We start from the raw sequence: 23,573 nt of genomic DNA, 5'->3' as shown, positions 1-23,573 counted from the left end.
TTATGTACTTTACCCGCTACATAACACACATTACCTACTTACTCAGTTATTTAACTTTGAGATGAAAGGAATGGAACGTAAAATAAACACAAAGATAACTTTGTATCTGTGTTATGTGAGTTGGTAGACGGTACCTTGCTATGTAGGTATGCTGCTGCGGACATGTTGAAAACGAGTTGTGACAGCAATTTATTATTTGTTTCAGGTTTGTTCAACATCATGTTTCGACCGAAAAGCTGTCACAATAAGGGCGATGTTACACGTAGCCGGCGCCAGCAATCACTCGGTATTTTTAAAAGTTGCATAGCATGTTGCATGTTGCACCGAGGCGCACGCGAGCGTCCATTTGTCGTTCCGTTACACGAAATAAAACTGTGTTGATTTATTTTGAGCTTAACGCGCATTCTTCATTTCTATGTTTAGCGCAATAAATGTTATTCTTCACTTTCGTTGGCATTGCAATTTTAATTTCTATATTTTCAGTGTTTGTGAATGTTTTTGTTTAACTTAGTATTTAGGTATAGTAGTGTAGGTACTTCATTGTAAAAAATTATGTACATTAATTAAAACATAATTGATCAGTAGATATACAATATACTAAAGTTACCTAGATTAATTTACATTTGCCGCACAATTTCCCTAATCATTTCCAGCGATGGTTAATCAAATAACAAGTCATCCGCAATTAAGAAATGCAAAACATCGAATAACAAAAGACAAGTTGTTTCGAGGGAAACTTGATGAATCAGTTTGCGAGATGAAGAACTTCCCAGTTTTAATTATTGTTTGAGCTGAGACTGTTAACAAGGAGTATCAAATTTGACAGTTGAATGCGGCGCCCAGAGACTAATGGCGGCCGCTCAAGAACAATGACGAGCTTAAGGGATTAGGTTTTTTGTGAGGTGTTTTTACTGAAGCGGTAAGGCCGACAATTGTTATTTGCCCTACTTTATGTAGGACTTAGCGATATAATATAATATGTACTTACTATAATGCTATAATTCATTTATTACATGAACAATTAAAGCTAGTTAATAGCAGTATTAACCACAACTTTTTTTTGTACGACGTGATGGATAAATTCGTCGATAGTAGCAGAAAAGACTTTGACTTGGTAAAGGAAATCCTCTTTTGCTCTCCTATAAAATACATCTACCCACTGCCTCGGTGATATTTCGGATTCACAATTGAATGAGACCATCGTGAGATATCGTGCACTGAGTGCGGCTCTGTTTAATAATTCACGCTTTCAGGATACTGTTTGGCTTTGTTGTCGTATTGACAGTTCGGGCTTAGCCAACCCTCGGCAGGTACCGAATTACTCGAATACCTACTCAAAGAGCGATCGTAAAGAAAGCTCGAGGGGCATAATCATAAAATTTAAAGAGTAAATCCGCATTTCGTAAAAGTAAGCGAAAGTGTGGGGCGGATCCGGGATCCGAGCAGAGAGCAGACGAGGGACGACTGTTTCGGGAAGACAAATTTATCGCGAGCGTGTCGGGAAACCGCTGAGTTCGTATAAGTCACTGGATTTTATTGCCGTTCTTACCCTCAATTTTTGTTCTCGGTAATCAGGGCCGCCGCCCGAGGCGCCGAGACTCGGGAGGGAAAAACTTGTGTTTGTGTCGAGCGATGAGCGCCGACTAGATGGAATTTAAACAAAGGAGACCGCGACCTCATACATAAGACGCTGTGCGGAGCGGAGACATTTACATAACTGCGGCCAACTAGAATGACAATGGGGATTCAATGAAGTTTAAATTACCTATTCAGGGATGTGTTGGTGCCGTGTTCACATAAAAGCTCAATCCTGGATATTTTAGATTTCACCGGTACCAAATTCTACTTGATTTACACCAAACTACAGGCTCCATTTCAACTAATTTTATTATAATATTTTTGATTATAATATTATAAATGTTAAAATTTAATGTAGATTTTATCTCTATTATCTTTATTATGTTATTATGTAAGCAAATACCTTAAAATTTGTTACTTTGTATTACTTAGAATATTATTACCTAGATATAAGAATTAAACTTGCTATGCCCTACAGGGTACTATGTTAAGGACCATGTGTACATAATTTTAAGACCAATGTAAAACTTACATAGTTGCAATAAATATATTACTATTAATTTCAAGTCGCCACTACTCTCCACTTTTTGCTATGGCTCTACTTTTGTTTCCAATCTTCTTATTGTGTTTTTCGTGCAGTGCTAGTTAATGGACTACGGCACTTTCAGGAGTTATATTCAAGTCAGGTCTGCTATTTATTGCTGAAGTAGTGATATAGGAGGTACCCAACAGGTAAAATAGAATTACTTACACTTGCCTTTAGCACTCACACTTACTGTTTGTGAAATGAATAAAACTACCTACAACCTACGATAAGTTTGACGCCCTTATTTAATGTTTACCTTTATTAGGAGGCACTGAAGTTTTGGAATTGAATTATATTTGTATAAGGCATGAAGCGAATATTCCTGTTATTTGAGAGGACATCGGTACTTATCACATAAAATGAGGTATACCTACTTAGCTACTTAGTGATTTTACACCACAGACAACATTATTTTATGCGTCGCATTTGTAGAATACATTTTATAAATAGACTAGCTTTGTAAATTTATACAGAGTTTAGGCGTTCTGTGTTGAGCACGGGTATTCCCAACGCGATGTAGATATTTCTACTCTTCTACAGACATTCTATTAGCAACGGAATGAAAATTCAATAAGTTATAGTTAGAGTTTCAAAGTTATTGTTTCAAGTTATCGACATTCAATTTAGGTAGCTGGTGTAACTACACGATGCTTTTGCGTAGCTTACAAGATGTTACGTTTTCAATTCAATTAAAAGCTGAAGCACGCAATATTTTATGTGTCCTTACATTACAATGTAATAAATTATAATTCATTTAAGTAAGTAATTTTGTTTTAAATGAATTTATTCTCCGCTGTGTGCTGATAATTATACCACTGACATGAATTTCTGGAATTAAGTAGGTAATTATTTTTTGTGCTAGACATTTCCTGGTTGATGTCCTTAAATAGTTTTACAACCACAAATGTAACCGGCACCGTCGACTGCAGGCCATATGCACAGGTAAATAATTATTGCAGTGCCAGTGCACTCAGGTTTACTCTAGTTTGTTAAATAACGTGTTAAAATGATCATGCAAATGGTACGTTTAACAGAACGAGGTAGAGTCGTGGTTAGCGCAGCAGCGCTTTGAATATTTTTTTCGTAAGGTAGAGTGACCCTCCTGGTCATTAAGCGAGATAACCGGCGGCGAACGAACATTAACCCTCTTACAGTTTCCGAGTGGTGTTCGAGGCACGGCGCTGGCGACCGTAACCCGATGCCCATTGTGGGCGCACTTATTTTACACATCCTGTATCTTTGTGCGTCTGACGTGATGCATTGTTCCTCGCGGTGTATAGAAATATTGCTCGAGACTTCCTACGTATCACTTAACCGTTTCAAAAGGGAGATATTAAGAAAAGAAGTTGTGTTTGTTTACTTAAAGTTTAATACTATCAGTAGCTATTATGAATAGTTAAATATTAAGTAAATTAAGTACCTACTTAAAATTTATTATAACTATATGAACTAACATACATTAAACGACACGTTTCAGGAGACAAAACTTTAAACTGAATTTTGAAACAGACTCAAATATTACCACTCTCTTGAGGGCCCTTTGTGCCAAACAACTAGCTTAATAATTAATTTAGTCTCAGGTTGTTGCATTAGGGTTCATAATGCATGTTTCTTGTACCGTGCGCCCGAGGCCCCACCGAGGCGCGTCATCTCCCCCGCCCCGCGCCCCGCGCCGCACCCCGCGCACCTGTACTTTAAAACCTCTCAGCAAAAGATGAATATTCTGATGGAACAGGACCGCCGGGACCTATATCCTGCTGATAAGATTTCAATACTCATCGCGGAAGCGCTCGCATCGATCGACCGCACTTCCGTCTGTGAGCAAACACCCCGTCACAACGGACTTAGCACAATTAGGCGCTTTAGTTACGAAAGCGATCGAGGGAAACTTTGTTGTTTACGCGCGAGAATGAGCTCAGTGTCATTCATAAGACTATTAATCAACACCCTTTGTCGGCGGAGATGCAAACAAGTTATAAATACTTTTGTTGGAGCCCCCGCTGCCGATGACGTAGAACACAGGGTGTTACGAAATGCCTAAAATTTTCCAAATACAATGAGACAGTACAATTTTGAAACTATCCTGAAAATATTTTATTCCTGTCATTTTTAAATGTAGACGAAATTATTTAAAACTCAAATTGTTTATGTGATCCCCTTTTGGTGATTCGTATTTGCACAACCTGTAAGTATAAATGAAAAATATAAATTGAATCCCTGTAAAGAAACGTGCAAGCATTCATGGATGAAAAACCTTTTACATAACTTGGTAATTTCCTCCACTACGCTGTCGAAAAAGCTAATTTATTTATCTTCAATTTACACTCAGACGTGGGACGAGCCTGTACAACTAAATTGGGTTATTTATTTAAGCATAATTTAATTCTTTATCAAATTTAGGAGCGGGCTTATATATTTTTAGTAGGTAGGTAGGTACATATTCTTAAAAATTCTGAAAACCATTTCCAATTTCATTTCATCCGATACGATTACTGGGAACGTTCCATTCCGTTAAACTAATACAACATTGTGTTAAAGTGAAAGGTCTTTCTTAGGGTCACGCGAGTAGCGCGCGGACAAAGAGGCGGCCATTAGTCGAGACGCATCACGTCGCGGGCTGAGCCGACGATCCACCTCACATAAAATACTGTTTAGCCACCTCCGCGTACTACGCATACGAGTGTTGGTACTGTTAACTCATGACCTGTACAATTGTTCATACATCAGACGAAAATAAACCAGATTTGTAGTTGTTAAGACACAAAATGCAGTAGCAATGTAAGCTTGAATCACAAACGTTGACATGATAACATCACAAAAGCTGCCAATGTTCGCGTCGCGGCTGACGGCTCCCGGTGGAAAAGTGTAATTTTAGAGATTTAGCGCGCGGAGTTTCCGGCGCGAGGCTCGTTCGAAAGCTTACATCGGACACGATTTTCCGGCGGCGTTGTGGCGGGCGATTGATTCTGTGCAGGGTTAATAATTCATGAGGATGACCGGCGACCGGCGACCCGCGAGCCGCGGCCGGGACCGCGCGGGGCCGATACGATGTAAACTGGAGTGCCGCAAAGAATTGTATATTTGTACAAAAAGCTTTTGGGTGTCAAATCTGAGTAAGAGTTTAAGTAATTAAACTAATTAATGATCTAATCTAAAGTCTTATTAAGTTAAACATAATGATATCTTGTTGTTATGATTGTACATACTGTATATTATTTAGGGTTTTGAGTTAAATTCAGTTCAGTAATATTTTGTGAGTGTCAGGTCATATAAACACCCGCCCACACTCAAACTGTCCGCTGGCCCCTCGACACAAAAGTTAACTAAAATAATAACCTCGACGCCAGACATCCAGATAAAAGTGGAATATAAACAAGGTATAATAAACATTGTACCTGCTTGTTTCACAATGTCTGGGTGAAGGTAATGTCCAAGATAAAAATCACGTTATCACTCTCTAAAATTGAGTTTTTTTCTACAGTGACAGCATGACTTTTATGACCCAAATAGCTTTTATCCAGCTATTGTGAAACGAGCACTAAATCTTCCATTAAGTTTATAACCTGCTGTTTTTAAATAAAATAATCGAATAAACACGTAGCACAAAATCGTTTAACAAACGGCAATAAAACGCGACATAAATCAGTGGTTGCACAAGGTATGGCGATATATTATTAAAAGTTGGTCATTCGGCGCTGTAAAATGTTGAAAGAATGATATTGTATTGGTTGGTTCTGTTGGCGTGTGTTGTCGGGGACGAGGTGGAGGACGGGCGGGCGCTGGTGGGGGAGGTGGACGAGGAGCTGCTGAGGAAGCTGGAGGCGGACCCCGTCCGGGACCTGTCGGCGGACCCGGAGTACGAGGAGCTGCGCGCCGAGCTGAGCGCCACGCACGCCGCGCTGCGCGAGCTCGTGCAGCAGCAGGCCGCGCCCGGCCGCAGTAAGCGCTCCTCATATTCTACATATACCAAAATCTGATCTCTCAAGAAGTAAATGAACCCTTCAGTAGATAATTATGTAGAATACTTTTAAAAGTTGTTCGACGAAAAAGCCTTGAGGCTGGCTGGCTTTTATTACGCACACCTAAGTTTCGATGTGTTGCAGCGAATAAGCTCTAATAATACGAGACAGAATAAGTCAATGGTGGCTATGTAGGAGCTACCTTTTAAATACATTTCCGAACACAAGCGGTTGCTGTCCATTAGCAATACAGATGCCGCGACTCGCCATATTATCCTTTGCTCCCATGACACCTGAAATAGCAGCTGTCGACTAGCAGTCTACGTTTACATAACATAACAATGATAACATGTTCGCCTTACTTAGGTAGGCACTGATAGCAGTCATAGGTAACATCGTCCGCCAGGACAGAAATTGAGCGAATTTACTCATAATATTTTTTCCAGCCAAGTAAATGTAATAACGTGTCATTGGTTAAACAAAACTATATGATGTAAAAAATGATAGCTGCGCTGCTTCGATATCAACAGCCTAACTCTTTATGATGACGTAGTAAGTATAACAGTGGCGCGGTCGAAGGGAGTTTCTATGATATCTTAGAGTCGCTCCCAAATTGCGGCTAGCTGTTGTATGTCAAAGACGACGCAAGATCGCTCGAGGCTACGAATACAATGAGAGACCCGTGTTAGCCTTGCGGGGCATTGTGGGCCCCTGCTGTCAATGCCTCGTATTTGGGGTATTGACTTTTTTTAAAACACAAACTATTTTCATACATCATTACTTACAGGGTCTATGAAAACCACCCCGTGTTGGCAATTAGGCGGCATCTGTATACAGAAGAGACTGTGCGTCGGCGAGCCGTACCTGACGGAGGTCAGTAAGTTTGCGATCACTTCCATAACACATACAATACATAATGCATAGTGAGCTGATATTGCTGCTGGTTGCAGGTGCACGGCTGCATGAGCATAACCGAGGTGTGCTGTTTTAGCTGGAACAAGTTCAAACCACGGGACCTGTCAGAATATGGAATAACAAGCCACCCGGGCTACCCTTGGAGTTCCAATCAACAAAAATTTGGCGGCAAAGGAATCGTGGTTCATGGGTACGGGAAAAGAAATAAGAAACTTAAAGAATCGACAAATCTTCGCGAAAGCTACATTGCGAAAAATATAGAAAGTCAGGAAAACATTCAACCTAAACCTATAAATGAAAGATTACAAGTATCTAAGGAAGCAGTCAGTAATGCAAAAAATATTAGCTTATATGATGCAATAGAGCGAATTTTGAACGACAAAAAGTTAAGAGAATATATTTCGTAGACGTGTAATAAATAAAACTTGTAATCCTTATGTCCATTACTAGAAGTAATGTAATAATTATGTCTCACATTGTAACAAATTCAAACTTTGTATAATTATTTGATCTTGATTAATACCTGTTACACCCGAGAGCTTGGAGAAATATTATATTTATAGAATACCCAAATCAAAATAAAAAAATATACATACCTATACCTACGAATGGACGAAACCCTCTTTAAGAATGTAATTGAAAACACAAGCAAAGCCAAGTTTTCAATAAAGGGAAACTTGAATTTGACGTTTAATTTATTCTGTCGGAGTGAGGACCGGCTGATCGCTCATCCGCGCTCCCCGGGGCACGCTCATATTATCGACCAATCAGGGAAGAGATCGGACGTCCTTCTGGAACTTGCCCTCAGGAAATCAATGTGCACTACTGCTACCTCATCGGTGTTCATCGAGAATTACTGGATATTGGCCCTCATCACCTCACCGCAAATAATGCGAATGAATATTAAAATTTACAGTAATAATATCAGAAAATAAAAAAGTACTTAACAAATTGTTTCTTAAACTGTAGACCAAATTTTCGTAGCATTCTGCTACGCTTTCGTAGCACATGCTACGAGTTCGTAGCAAAGTCGTAGCAACGCGTAGTCTTTTTTATGATAAACATAAACATCACGATAAGAATAATCAATTTGTGATACATGCGGAGCATACCTACATAGGCAATGGCAGGTAAATGTATGTTAAGTATGTACATATAATATATGACATGTTATGAGGGAACCAAAGGGTCAAGTGTACGGTTTCGGCTCAGGCGTTTTATTACAGCTCCACTGTCGTTAAACTGTCGGTAATACAATTTATGGTGCCTCGATAAATTAAGATTACAGAACCTATCTTCCTTGAACCCTTATATTATAAATTTTGACTATAACTTTTGTCCTGACGTGGCACAGTCTACTCATGTATTATTACTAGGTGGTTATGTTACTACGGTGTTTAAATAAGACAAAAATAAATAGATAGGTCGTCGCAAAATAAAATTGTGGAAATAGTTTTGCAATCTTTATTAAAGTCCCTGCGGTCAAGACTCGAGAGCAAAATGTGATTCTACAGAATGGCACCGCGGGCCACGTGTAGCCAGGGGCCCTACTGTTCACTCACAAAGCCACGACTGCACGAGCAATTCAGTATTCTTATTTTTCATCTTATTCTTATCGCGTCAATATTAAATACTTACAGTGTTACATTCAGGTAGGCTACTTTTGTGCACTCCTGTGTTTTACATGATAATCGATTACTGACGATGATGATGATGGTGTAATTCATGCCGATGATTTTATATTTGTTTGGGTACTTATAATATTTTTAAACTATAAAGTACCTAATGGGTTCCGTTAATATTTTTTTTATAATAGTGATACTGTATTTTTATGTGAATGTGACAGAACAGCAGCGCTACAGTATAACCTAGTTTATAGATTGTGGTACGACTGCAGCGCAGGTCTCCTCCATTACGTGTTTCTTTGTTTTGAGTGGAACTGTTCCGCGTCGTCCTGCACTCGGGGAGCACAATAAATCTCGGAGAATGACACGTTATTACGGTTTCCTGAAAAAATACTTCGTGTACATATTAGGCTTTAATGTATAATATCAGGAATTTGTGTGACTTTATTTGTATGGTGCCTTTAAAAACACTCCCTGTGGCCGCATATTTTATTATTTCTTTTTATTTAACTCTTTATTGTACAAATATTACAAATAAAAGTACAAAGGGTGGACTTAATGCTAAAAGCATTTTCTGCCAGTCAACCCGCAGGAGGTACAGGAAAAAAAGGTAATAAGGTGTACAAAAAAAGAATTAAAAAAAAGGAAATGAATAGTAAACCTAAGTCACTTAATATTATACCTAATTAACCTATATTTTGGTGTGCATTAACAGGTAGATCTCTTATTTTACTTATTTTTTTCCGCACTATAACGGTTATGTCATGAGTAATCATGGTCTATCTCGCCATTGCTGACTAAAACAAAATCCGATCCAACAAATCCATAAAATTTACAGGTGCCTGTAATTTAAGCGCCCCATTTCCCCCATTCAATCTCGCTGTAACAAAACTTGAGCGAAACTCTTAAATATTGCTAAAACTGAGCTCCCAAGTGAATAAAAATAAAAGAGAGGAGAAATAGACTTTTTTAACGGAGCAATTGAAGTGGAATGAGTGGAGCAATTATTTTTTAGCTTTACGATGGAAGTTTGGAGCGGAAGCTAGCACGCGGCACGCTGGGTGGCGCTCTCTATGTAAATGTACTGAACACAATACATTTCGCTATTTGCATTCTAGCTAATTGCTTTTCCTCTAGTCACCGCGCGGGCCGCGCCGACGCAAGCGGCGGCTTATTTACTTTGCCTATGACAAGGATCCCAAACAACGTATCCAAAATGCAGCAATACCGCAATTATCGCAATTTCAGTATGCATTTCCATGTTTCCTTGTGCGTTTTTCCATATACATGCTTTTATTATTAGAATAGAATATAACTTAATTTACTTATACAAAAACTAACTAGAAACAATGTTAAAGAAGCCCTTACTGCTCAGAGGCAAGAGACAAACTTCCTCAAAAGAAGCAAATGAATGTATTAAAAAATATTTTGTTTCTAATGATTTCATTGTTAGTTTTCACAATGGCGTCATGGATTGTTCTCTTGTCAAGCGGAGAGATTCTCATGGAGTGTCTGCGCTGCCGTTGTTTGAGAGCTAAGTAGGTACGTAGGTATTTTATCCGACATTGTTTACGAGAATTTAATGGATGTCGCTTCAACTGAAGTTTGAGAGAAGGTATTTCGCAATAGCCTCTGAACGGCTCTTTGAGGAGCAGCTATTCATACCTCGCGGGATGTGCCGATATTACGCTCTGATTGCTCCAACCGCACCCGCTTCCTGATTAAATGAAAAATAACTATCATAGTTAGTTTCTGTTTCCAATGAAAATATTAGAAAGCATACGGAAAAAAACTGTCTGATTCATTCATTTGTTCATTTATGTTAGTTACTGTTTCCAGTGAAATATTCGAAAACATACGAATATCCTTTAGTATGATTTGTTAATAACTACACCTTTTTTGTATTTATACTTTTGATACAATAAACCTACTTTACTAGCTGTATGTCCGTGTCAGCGGTCCCGAGCCTGCAGCGACAGCGGACATGTCAGCGGTGTACCGTCCGTCGCGATTCTGAAAAACGAACAAGAGCTGTACGTGCCTGAATGATATTACCTCCTCCACTTTGACTTCACTCGCCTCCCCGCATTTGACTTCTGTGATAAAATTTCACCGTCAGTCGGGCCATGAATTCGAAATGACAGTAGCAAAGGGGGCATCTGCATCTGCAACAAAGGGGACGTGTGTTTTTATTTCTTCCGAGCCCACTCGAGACCCGCGCCGCGAGCTCGTCAAGGCTCATTTATATTGCAATCGGTCGCGACATGGATGGACTATTAAACGACTCACGGGCTTTTCATGGTGCAAGCTTCAAAGGAACGATTTTGAAGAAAAAATAATTCAACGAGACATTTTTTTTCGCTCGCTGCCTCATTACGGAGTGCTCCATTGAGTCGCGTTCTTCACCGCGTCGAGATACAAATTGCAAACTGTAACGATCCCGTTTCCTTTCATTAGTTTCTCTTTAACCTAATGTTATTTCGGCAAATGTTCTTTGAAAAATGAAGTGGCTATAGACGAGGTAAGGTTGTTAGTGCCGACAGTGGGGGAACGAAGTGTGTATGAAGTAGGCACTCTGCGGTAGATGTAATTATCCGCATATTCGTGGGCGCCGGGGCGGGCGGGCGGCGCCGCGAGCCTGCTACTCCGGCTGCAAGACGCGGCACGCACACGATCGCACGCTCCACGTCCCAAAATCTCCGTACCTATTGTGTCTTCATACGATGAAAATAATTTATGATGTAATTTTAAAATAACAATAAATTTTAATACAGTATTCATTAAAACATTTTGTACGTATTTTTAGCCTATTGTTGTACCGGTACTCGCAGACATTTGGTGGATTCCCACGATTTATTATGTCGTTGTGTTATAAATATCTTCAACGTTGCTGATGAAATTATTATTGTACGAGCTATCGACGTTCATTATACCTAATTTTGTACCTTAAATCTAGTAACCAGGGAAATGAATTATGGCATATTTTTATAATTCAATACTGAATTCTGTTATCACTTCTACTCCTTTTCTTTGAAAAACAATAGATTCTATGAAGCAAACGGACTAAAATAGTGCAGTTCCATACAAAACGAGAGCTGACGTCATACGTGGCTGACGCTAAAGCCGGCTGAAAGCTCAGTGGTTTATCATCTCGTATATCGTCACTTATTTATGAAAACAATGAATTTATTTATGGAAATAATACACTTCAGCGTCATCCTCTCTACATAATAAAGCACTTTACTCGTATGAAGATCTTTGAAGTGAGAAAATCGTTGACATACCTAATATACGAGCACTTGGATCTCCCATCTGCGTAAAAATGTTTTAGAAATATAGACTATTTATTAAAGTATAACAAATTGCGAAACCAAACAACGTTTATTAATTAAACCTTGCACAAGCGGCTGCTCTTAGATGAAAGTGCTCTTAGCTTATTGAAAACGTAAAAAAATACCATGAGTACTTTTCATACCACAAAGAACTGAAACCTTTGATAAACTTTTCTATAAATAATTTTCTGTGATATCAACTTTACCTTTTCGGTAATGTCGCTGTGGATCTTACCATTACATGGGCCACCAATTTTTCAAACCTTTTTTCCGGGTCTTTTCTGAATAATTTTATTAAATCCCAGGATCGTAAGTAGTGGCTGTAGTAAAACGGGCCACTTTAATAAATATTGGTTCCCAACCGCCGTCTCTTATAATTCGCTGTTTAATTTTATTAGGATTCCCAAAGTTCAGTAAGGTACCTGTTACAGCGGTCGTGAGATCCGCCGATAAGATAGGGCGGGGTAGAAATTAAATTCCGGTAGATTTATGTATCACGATGTTGGAGCAGTACGTCTTCCAATATCTACGGGTTTCATTTCATTATGTTACGCTCAAAGGTTACATAAATCACAATATAACGTGTCATGACTTCGTGCTATACTACTTTTCAAATACATTATTTTTATTTTATTAAATCTGAGAAGCTTATTATAAAATACTTAAATAGGTTTGCAACATTTACAAAAAGGCTTGCTTAGTATACAAAATTAAATAAATTACAAAAAAAAAAACGTTGCAAATGCTCGGTTCAGGTGGGTCAGCGGCGAAGGAAACCTTTTTATGTGATTTCCTCTGAAATTGCGGCAATAGCTGAAGCTGATTGTATTAGGCTCTCTCGATCCTTTTGTGGCCATTGCGAGATAAATGTCGGAGTTACGATTGAATCCGATTAATTTGGGAAAGACTATCGCTTTGAAATTATATTTATAACGCTGTGTCATTTAGGAACAGCGAAACCGCGGGCAAGCAAGTTAGTAAGTATAGTATAAAGGTAACTGAAACATTATGTAATTTATATATACTTATACAATGCAGTTTGAGGCCACATGAATAAACGCAAACTGACAATAAATTAACGTTAGTATACAACCAATTCCATTTTATAGTGCCAGTATAGGTATGCAATAAATTAATAAAAACTGCTGTAGTTGCAAAGTAACAATCATTGAAAAAATATGGTTTAGGGAAATCCTATTGAAATGGGCTTTTATTATTATAGGATGGAACATTTGATTTTAAATAAAAGATATGTAAAAATACATTCCAATTTAACAATCCCTTAATGGAAGTTAAGGATAAAACGTTTACAAATTGAGCACTTAGTAAATGGATATTTTATTAGTAGGTACCTTGTGACGGAAATGATTTCACTTTATCTACGTTTGTTTTATGATTCGTTTTTAAATCGTTTAATCATCGATCAATGTTAGAATAAATATACCTAGCGAGATCTTGGACGTGCCGCAATTTGTAGTTTACTCCATTTGTGAGTCATGAGTGCGCCGCCGGGCCTGCCGCCTGCTGAACTAGAATACGCATACGGCACTAGCGCAGTACATCGAAACTACGTCAAATGTTATTGGATTTAAAGTAGGATCCACAGTACCACAACACAAAATCATGAGAAGGCATCATAGGAAGCTTTGCTGCAGACAATTTTGGTTTTAGCTTATTTTATGCGTCTCATTCAGATTACAAATCTGCAAGTATATATTAACTAGCTGTTCCCGCGCGCTTCGCTTCGCCATAAAAAGTTTTCCCGTGGGAATTCCGGGATAAAAAGTAGCCTATGTTCTTTCCCAGGGTCTAGACCGTAAGTATACCAAATTTCATTCAAATACGTTCAGTAGTTTTGGCGTGAAACAGTAACAGACAGACAGACAGACACAGTTACTTTCGCATTTATAATATTAGTTAGGAAGTTAGGATTAGGATAATACCAAGCATATTATTCGGATATATACCTAGCCAACTGGGATTTTCAATCAGGTATAGCTAGAACACATTTTAGACAAGGAACTTCGGTAACACGGCATCTCAAATCCCCACGTGCACAAGTTGCAGGACCGAAGCCCGCAGGTGACTGCTGGGACGAGACATTCGGACTAATGCGATTCCGCTCCGTAGCGCTTGAAAGATTGCTAGCTATCTCATTGTATTGCCGAGAGAATCGTTCATAAGGCAATGCATAAAATATCCATAACTTGATCATATTGCAGACAGAACGAATGGAGAAGGAAGCTATTTGTGCGCATTTTCATGAAAGTAGAATTGTTATTTAATTTGTCGTTGTAATGTGGGATAGTGTGTGTGTGTGTGAGGTGGCGGGAATAGTGATAAATCATGGAGTCGGGTGCAAGATGGGCCGCTGGGTAAATAGGTAATGTGACTGCGGGCGCCGCGTGGCTCGCTGATTGATCGCGGGGCGTCCTGCTGCTACATTCTTTCACGCATGGAGACTCTTGTTTATAGTCTCGTCGGTTAATTATATTATTTCTTACTTTTCGCGTATTTGTAGATGAAGTTTTATAAAATAATACAGAAATTATCCTCATAATTATTTTGAACATTGTAACGGTACACGTAAAATAATATATTTAAAACTTTGGAGCTTAATAAGGCAAGATGTTTTTAAAACTAGGTTACGTTAATTAAAATACCGCGAAATATTAAAAACATTTTACAACCTTAACGCAAAAGCCGGTCTTAAGTAATTGATCACGGGCGGCGCGGCAAGAGTTTACCAAGAAAATGAAGCTCTAAACATTAGCTCCAACGACTTGATGCGGCGGCGGCGGCGGCGGGCGCGCCGGTTTATCTCAATACCGCAGATATCGATTTGCACACAAACTGGCAACGACGTGATTTAAAATCGCGGGGACGTGTAGAACTCGGCGCTCGAGGAGTTACAACCACAAAGCTGGTACCTTTTGTTCACGACACACGGCGGCGCCCCAGACGCCGCTCGCTAGGCGCCAATATTAAACTGAGCCCGTATTATTGGACTCGACAGATATCGATTAGTGTCCGGTGCAATTGTTCAATTCCTTTCAATAGGAAGAAATTACATTCAAAGAGAGACGGCTATAAAAGATTAAAGCCAATGCAATATTTGAAGTTCTCTGACAAAACGGCGACACCGGATTCTTTGTAGAAAGAGCTTGCTGTGTTTCCGCTTCCGGCACTCCGTTTCATTTTCACATTGGAAACTTCCGGCTTCAATCAGACCTCAGACATAATACTTACATTGTATGCGCCTAATGTGAGGTTTTAAGGGTTTTTATTTGGGTAACAATTGCCTGCTATATATAGTTTCCCTATTTATATACTTTTCTTTTTTTTCAGGAGCGACAATGGAAAATGGGAGAAGAGAGGAACAATGACGCGATGCAGGGGTCGGGTGCGATGACCCCGGCGCGCCCCGCGGGCCGGCCTGCGCCCGCGCCGCCCCGCCCGCGCGCCCCGCCGCCGCCGCCGCTCACGCCCATCATCGCTAACTACACGCTTATTAGGCTATGTCTACATTTTCTCCGGGTGTCTCACTTCCATCGAGGAGACACCGCGATCCCTCTCCCGCGAGTGAACTTTAATTTTTCAAAGCGTCCGCTAGTCAAATTAAAAGCATGCATAGCATGTAGTTTACGAACTAGGACAATGTGTTACGATATAGTATTGTTATTAGTTAAAGCGATAGTGCAATTATGTAGTGGTATGGGGCGGGTGTGCGCGTGGGGCGGGCGGCGCGGTCGGGCGCGCTGGCTGGGCGCGCTGGCGCTGGCTGCGGCGTGCGGCGGCGGCGCGGCGCGGCGGGAGGACGACCTGCACATCGGGGGCATCTTCCCCATGGAGGGCGAGGGCGGCTGGCAGGGCGGCCAGGCCTGCATGCCCGCCGCCGACCTGGCGCTGGCCGACGTCAACGCGCGCTCCGACCTGCTCTCCGGGTTCAAGCTGCTGCTGCACAGCAATGACAGCAAGGTAAGCTTTTTATGATTTATCAAAGGGACTTCGAATTAAAATTTATGTGCGCCATGGCTACAAAATAACATAAAATAATGTGTTTAGCATCCATAATATGTTTTATAATGTTATTTATGATCAGTTATTTGATTACATTAAAATCGTCAGTAGCGCCTAATTAATATCTGAAGGCTGAACTGACAATGCGGCGAGAAACCGTTAACGATTTAACCAAGTTCTCAAGGAGAGCGATTTTCAGCACCCTGGACCGACGAGCTAAGACAGGTAGCCGTTAGCGGTCGGATGGAAAACGCAGCGCTCCTTGGTAGAAATATCACTTGAAGACTTCATTCAAATATTTAAAGTTCTACTTACCTACGTTTACAATCAACTCTTTTACTGTATCAGTGACCTACACTATGGCTATAGATTAGAAAAACATTATGTAGCCATCAATCAGTGAGATTTCCAGTCCGGTCGAGTCTTACCAATATGGTTTTTATGGGATGTTAAAATTAACAACATTTCACATACTAGGTATGTATGATATTGCTTAAAGGTTAATAAATAAGACTGGAGACTAAACTACCTATATCAGTGAGATTGTAAGTAAGTAATATAAAATATCCCTGCCAATAATGTTATAAATTTAGGTATACACGGTAGATAATGTACAGGGTGAAGAGATTAATATAATAATGGACTAGAATAATCGCATCAGCCATAACCTAATAGAGAGTGTATGGAGCCAGCGGGGCGCCGCCGCCGCGGGCCGGGAGACGCTCATAAATCTAAATGAACTCAAATCATAGGCCTCGGGATTATGGCTCGGCCTGAGACTGACGTTCGATTCAATTATTGAAAATTTATTAATGGTGCACGGGAGAAATTTTATTGGCTGGATTTCCTCCCTAAGTCCTAGCAGAATAATTTCCATACTAAATACGCTCATACCGAAGCCCGGCAGATGAACGACGTAATTTTAATTTCCTTTGAAATAGATCTTGAATAATTGCTTTCAAAACAAAACTTTGAAAACGAGTTTTGAAATTTGATTATGCGTTGTGAAATCGAGAATCACATTGCAATTGCAAAAGTTATACAATTAAATTATGGGAATTATCCTGGAAAGATATATTAAAGTAGTTTGTTAGCTAAAGAGCACTTAACAGAAGTTTTACGATCTTCTTCCTCCTCGTACTTCTGAACGGATAGTAAAACGATCGTATAATGAGTTGCTATTTATTTAAAAATATGTTTCTGTCGTCAAACTCATTTTACAGTTTATCAAGTGATCGTTAGAGTCGTATTATATTTATAGATAAGTAGGATAAGATATACAGGGTGTAAGTACTTTTTTATTAGTCGGTCTGAAACTTCAAGACACAAGTCGGACGAAAAAATGCAAGTAAAATAATTTGACACGGCAGCAGTCATAAAGCCTAGTCAGACGCCTTTGCTTCAAGTTTCAGACCAAAGGGGCAGCTTGAAAGGCCTCAAACCCTTCCTTTATTAGAAGGAGACCCGTGCCTAGGGTTTCTGCTCGAGAATTCTCGAGCTCGAGAAGATTCGAGAAATTCGGCTTGGTTCGAGACGAGAAAAAAATCTGAAGACTCGAGAATTTCTCGAGCCTTGAGATAAAAATTAAGAATATTGAATTCGAATCTTCCTGCGCCGCTTTTAACAACACACACGTTTACCATGCGCGTGTATTATAATTTATTATGTTTCATCTCCATTTAAGCTAGTGCTGTACTGATATTACCAATGAATGATTAAAAGATAACGTAGTAATAGTTACGAACTGTTTCTTAGTTCAGGTGGACCAAAATAAGTCATCCGATGTTGTTTAGCTCTCATTTTTTTTCTAAATGGAAATCTTCGATTCTGTTTTTTGATTATGATTATTTGAACTTTTATACAGTTTTATTGGTAAAGTCTAGAAGGTGATATCGCATCGGCCAAATGGGCGCCGTTACAATTGACTGCCATACGGGCTCGTTTTATGGCATTTCTCATCACTTCAGCGAAAACTTCGGGCGAGAGATTCTCACACTCGTGTCGAATGTTGTCCTTAAGGGCTTCCAGAGTCACGAGCTTATTCACATAAACACGGGACTTCAAAAAACCCCAGAAATACTGTCTGAAACGGTTAAATTGGGTGATATTGCAGGGAAAAATTACAGATAAAACGAAAAAAGAAAAGGCGACCCGAAAACTGAATAAACACAATTATTCCGCGTTCTTGGGGAGTGTATCACTCCACGGCTTCTGAACTTGTATTCTACATTTGTCTAGTCCACCAATATCAAAACTGATTTGAAATTAGCGGTCATTTGCACAAATGAGTGCAACTTCCAATAGGGTGATTACTTATGGCCCACCTTATACTAGTAACAAGTAGCTAGCTAGACAGCTAAAATTATGAGTATTAGTAGAGTATTTTCTTTGTGATTAAGTCGGGAAAGTAAAAAAAATGAGATTTTGTGTTTTTTTATTTAAATTAAGGCTTTTTTTAAAGGCCTTGTTAGAAAGGCTCGAGACTCGAGAAGATTCGAGAATTTGGGCTCGAGAATTCTCGAAGCTCGAGAACCAAAACAGGTCGAGAAATCAGAAACCCTACCGTGCCCTATCAGTAGCAGATCTGCTCATGATTCCTTCTGAATGATTATGTGTGAGGGAGTAGGCAGGCGTGTTGACTCTCTGTCTCTGTCTGCAGTGCGAGCCGGGGCTGGGTGCGAGCGTGATGTACAACCTGCTGTACAACCCGCCGCAGAAGCTGCTGCTGCTGGCCGGCTGCTCCACGGTCTGCACCACCGTCGCCGAGGCCGCTAAGATGTGGAACCTTATGGTGGTATGTTCATTGCTGTATACTTTACTAGATCCACGAGAGCGTCGCTGCAAAAGTATTCCGAGGAAATTCCGGGATAGCCCATGTGTTAATTAAGGGCTTAGTCCATACAAAATTTCATAAAAAATGGTCTAGCCGTTTTCATGGGAAAGAGTAACAAACATCCATACTTACAAATTTTCGGGTTTTCGCTCATAGGATAGTAGGATGGATTTTTGTGTCCTTAGAAACAGCATATATAAGAATTCAAAGACAGCGAAAGATACGCTGCATTGTTAAGGGTCGATTAGAAGATGCAATTTTCTGGCACATACAAGAGCAATCATTGAACGCAATAAAAGAAATGCACATTTAAACGATGCCATTTTCCTGTGTAGAGCGTGCTAGTCATTTGACACTTCAATTTAATTGAATGCAAGATGTAAAAATCTTCTATCCTGTACAACGTACTATAACTAGATAAGTTCAAATTGTTTGAATTAAAGAAGTACTTACGTACGAGTCTTAAATTCTCTACATATCTGAAATAAACGTAGGAGTGGAATGATAAAATTATATTTGAAGGTTTATACACTCACGGGCAATGAAAAGGTTCCACTGAGAAAATCACCAAATTACTCCTAAACGGAAAAAGCTAGCTTTATGACGACTTGTGCAACATTGAAGTACATTTAACAGAGCATCAGGATATTACCAACTAAAAACTTTTTTTTTAAATTAAGAAGATTACATAAGAAGAATTTTTAGTAATTAAATAAATCTCTTCTGAAAAACACATAAGATGTAATAAATCTTACATAGCGCGTAAAGAAATCGTAGGGATCACAAATATCAACTCTTCAGGTCAACTTCCGAACACTGGCACACAGCAAAAGAGGATTAGCTTTATTTTACAACAATATGAAATGTTATTTCATTTAGCCAACTATGCTTAACTCGTAAAATATTCTGGAGAATTAGTCTGATTTATAATAATCCAGCTCAGTGTTGCTAAATTTGTGAGGCTGCCTTAACTTTGTGCAGTGAGTTTGTGTACAAAGTAATGTTTTCAAGTTTTGTATAGTTGTTTCTGTCACTAAAGTTTTTAAGATACAAAAACATAATTTAAATATTTTTGTAGTTGACAAGGTATGTAGGCTAATGACCAATATACAGGGTGGCCCGGTATAGCAAACAGCAAACATATTGCACATTTGCCACACCACATTCCCTCCCTCATCCAACTTTATGGTCGAGCAAAATTATTTCACAAATACCTTTTATTTATTAACAAACTGCTGCGTTTTCATGATACATAAAACGATCCATAAAATGACACAGGTATATTGTATGTATTGTATATTTCCTCGTAAACTGATATAATAAATGGGGCTGTTAGTACTGCTTCTGAATATTTTTTTTCATTGTTTGCCTTATGGCCATATAATAAAATAGATTGAAGCGTGCACGTATTTACTTTCCATCATTCAATATCTTCAGAGGAAGACACTGCGATAAATAATATTTTCCTCTCTATATTTGTATTTGTTCATTCTTTATTTAAGCTCGCAACCTTTCCTACTTTGTACACAAACTTTGACAGATCGATTAGTTTTCATGAAATCGTTATCTATAAATTACCTAATTATAATGTTGACTGAACTAAAAAAGGTTTATTCCATGATTTCTAGGCATTAAATTCGAACTCTACTCAACTCATCTTCATTCAATGATACGGCTGTATAATATACCTATCTACACTTATTCAATTCAATTCATTTTAGGCATATAGATTTTAGTATACATGGTGTTGCAAAAAGGGTATACTAAGCCGAATCCTATATGTGCAGCATGTTATATCTAAGCCCGAAACTGAAATCAGAATTTGGAAATTCGCGAAAAAAATCCATAGTAAAAAGTCACGTGACCAACAAAGTTTCTATGGAAAAAAAAAATATTTTTTTCCATAGAAACTTTGCACAATTCAATTTTGCCACACCCTGTATATAATCTCACGAGCAATGAATCGAATTGATTCATTGCTCGTGAGATTATATACACTTACAAAATGATTACACTTTAATAAATTTCTTAATACATTGAACCGAAGGCAGCCTCATCAGTATCCTGAACGCATTGCTATATATATTATACCCGCAGGGTGCCGTACGCTAAGTATAGCTAGTCCATAGGCTGCAAGTGTACACATTAAGTTAGTTATTTATTAGCATCCAATTAAATAGTCACAATTTTTTTATAATATGTTACCACAATAACGCTACATTATTCTTGAGTGCTATATGACGGTCGAATGGCGTAGTGGTTAGTGGCCCTGACTGCTATGCCGAAGGTCCCGGGTTCGATTCCCGGCTGGGGCAGATATTTGTTTAAAGACAGATATTTGTACTCGGGTCTTGGGTATATTTATATTTAGTACCTATCTATCTATGTATTTGTGTAGATATATCAGCTTTCCGACACCCATAACACAGGTTCTGCCTAGCTTGGGGTCGGATGGCCGTGTGTGAGATGTCCCCACATATTTATTTATTTATTTATAGGCTACTATTTATTCCGGCATTAACACTAGCAATTCAAATATTAAAATGCTACTCTGCTACGAGCACGTGCTAAGGTAATAACTAATAACATTCCAAAGTGTACCTATATTTTTAATTATATGCAATTCCATAAGGAATAATTTCTGCGAATGTTAGTCATCGTTTAATTTCGCACTGTTCATTTCAAAAGCAATTAAAACCTACCCTGAAAGGAAAGTCGTAATTATGAGGTTTATTTAAATTAACTAGGTACTTAGTTAAATTAAATTTAGTAACCAAAAGTTTAATTCCCTTATTAGATAAGTAAATACCTACCGTTTTGGATATACATTACTATATTAAAGTCAATAATGGTTGAGGACACAAATAAATATTTTTAATATTCACGTAATCATAATATTTCCTATGCCTTTTTTTAACTGCGTCTGTTTTAGTAAGAAAGCTTTCTATGTTTTCCCAAAAACAACTTGTAACATATAACTGTGCGTGTGCATATAACTGCTTAAAGCGGTGGTAGCTCAGTCGGGTAAGCGGCCGCTTCTCACGCCACTAATATTATATATATGTCGCAGGCATCTGGTTTAATCTCCCGTTTGATTGAACCGCTAGCCCGTTCATTGGATGACGCTACTCAGTTGAATGACTAAATAACAACTAGTCAAGTGGTTGACAGTAACGTCCAACGTCTTGACTGAACGTTATTCAGCGAAGTCGTTAAATGGGATATAGTATAGCAACTTTGTAATGTCTGGTTAGGATGAACATGACCAGACAGAAGAGTCCAAAAAGACTATGTTACAAAGCTCTCATCTCACAAATTAACTAAACATTAAACGTATCTTGATATTGTTGTTCATAATTATCCAGTTTCGGCACATTTTTTTATTTATATTACTTTATTACTATCCGCCGGCGGTGTAACAATAGGTAAATCCATGTTGTCACACTATTTTAACATAAATAACGCACTTTAAAGCTAATTTATTTACAAAAAATAACAATACAAGTGCTTTTTGTGTCAGCTGTTCGCTGTTAGACGCCATATTTGTTTTATTCACCACCTGACTGTTTTTAAGTCCGCTAACTAGTTGGACGTTTTGTGACGCTTGTACAATCAACGTCCGGCCTAGTCATACAACTGAATAGCGTCATCCAATGAACGGGCTAGCGGTTCAATCAAACAGGAGATTAAACCAGATGCCTGCGACATATATAAGTCAATGGGTAATGTCCTACCTACTCCCGCAGTTGTGCTACGGCGCGTCGTCGCCGGCACTGTCGGACCGCGCGCGGTTCCCGACGCTATTCCGCACGCACCCCTCGGCCACCGTGCACAACCCCACCCGGATCAAGCTCATGCAGAAGTTCGGCTGGTCGCGCATCGCCATCCTGCAGCAGGCCGAGGAGGTCTTCATATCGGTGAGTTGTATTTGGACGTAGTTACGCAGAAAGGACTCAACCCACACAAACCTAGTTCTGAGATATAGACGTTTTAAGTTCTAATCGGTATTCTTCAGCAATGAAAAGCATCTTATATGTGGAAATTATCTTAAATTATGCATATTTATTGTTATTTTACTATTGCAAATCATGGTGTAGCTATAACGAATATTTATTGAGTTATTAATGAAAATATGCACTTGGATCCTTTCTCCTAAATTGCTTTTTATATGCAAGCAGGGAAATTCAACGTTTCGCAGAAAGGATCCAACCAAATATTTATTTTTATAAAATATTTTTTTAAATAACAATATGGTTTTTAAAGTAAAATATTTATATTGTAGACACAAGACATTACTTTTTTACACAAAATAAAAATTATATATCAAAAGTAAACCTATTATTAAATAATTTATATTGAAATGCAATCGGAAACAACATTTCACATCTATATAAAAATCTAACCGGAACTGTATTCCCAAGCGCAAAACTCTGGATCAACTTAACCGATTTTGATATTTTTTTTACAAAATAGAAGCCTACCTTTTTCGTGAGTATCTACGACCCGTTTGTATCCCATTATTTTCAGGATAAAGCATTTTGACGGAAAGCAAACCTCATAGAAAAAAGTTGGGCATGAATAAAATTCTAGCCGGAAATGTGTTCCCAAGCGCAAAACTCTGGATCAACTTAACCGATTTTGATATTTTTTTTACAAAATAGAAGCCTACGTTTTTAGTGAGTATCTACGACCCGTTTGTATCCCATAATGTTCAGGATAAGGCAT

The 23,573-nt window shown here is 38.7% G+C and overlaps 2 protein-coding genes across 4 annotated transcripts in view; both read left to right on the top strand.

Annotated features, from left to right (window-relative positions):
* Nucleotides 1-23,573, top strand: part of LOC105385393 (gamma-aminobutyric acid type B receptor subunit 1) — a 111,265-nt gene that overhangs the window by 47,227 nt on the left and 40,465 nt on the right. For all 3 annotated transcript variants that reach the window (XM_048626115.1, XM_048626114.1, XM_038107768.2), the window contains exons 2-4: nt 15,344-15,973; nt 18,675-18,809; nt 22,595-22,765. In XM_048626115.1, the coding sequence (XP_048482072.1) occupies nt 15,359-15,973; nt 18,675-18,809; nt 22,595-22,765 (921 nt within the window). In that variant the 5' untranslated portion in view covers nt 15,344-15,358. The remainder of the gene's footprint in view (nt 1-15,343; nt 15,974-18,674; nt 18,810-22,594; nt 22,766-23,573) is intronic.
* Nucleotides 5,622-7,487, top strand: LOC105398386. The gene is made up of 3 exons (XM_048625683.1): nt 5,622-6,118; nt 6,911-6,996; nt 7,074-7,487. Exons 1-3 carry the CDS (start codon nt 5,878-5,880, stop codon nt 7,443-7,445), a joined length of 699 nt encoding a protein of 232 aa, XP_048481640.1. The 5' UTR covers nt 5,622-5,877; the 3' UTR covers nt 7,446-7,487.

Source organism: Plutella xylostella, chromosome 15, assembly GCF_932276165.1.
Source record: "Plutella xylostella chromosome 15, ilPluXylo3.1, whole genome shotgun sequence".
Classification (NCBI taxonomy): Eukaryota; Metazoa; Arthropoda; class Insecta; order Lepidoptera; family Plutellidae; genus Plutella; species Plutella xylostella.
Note: the sequence above shows the minus strand (reverse complement) of the source record. Positions and strands in the feature narration are given on the sequence as shown.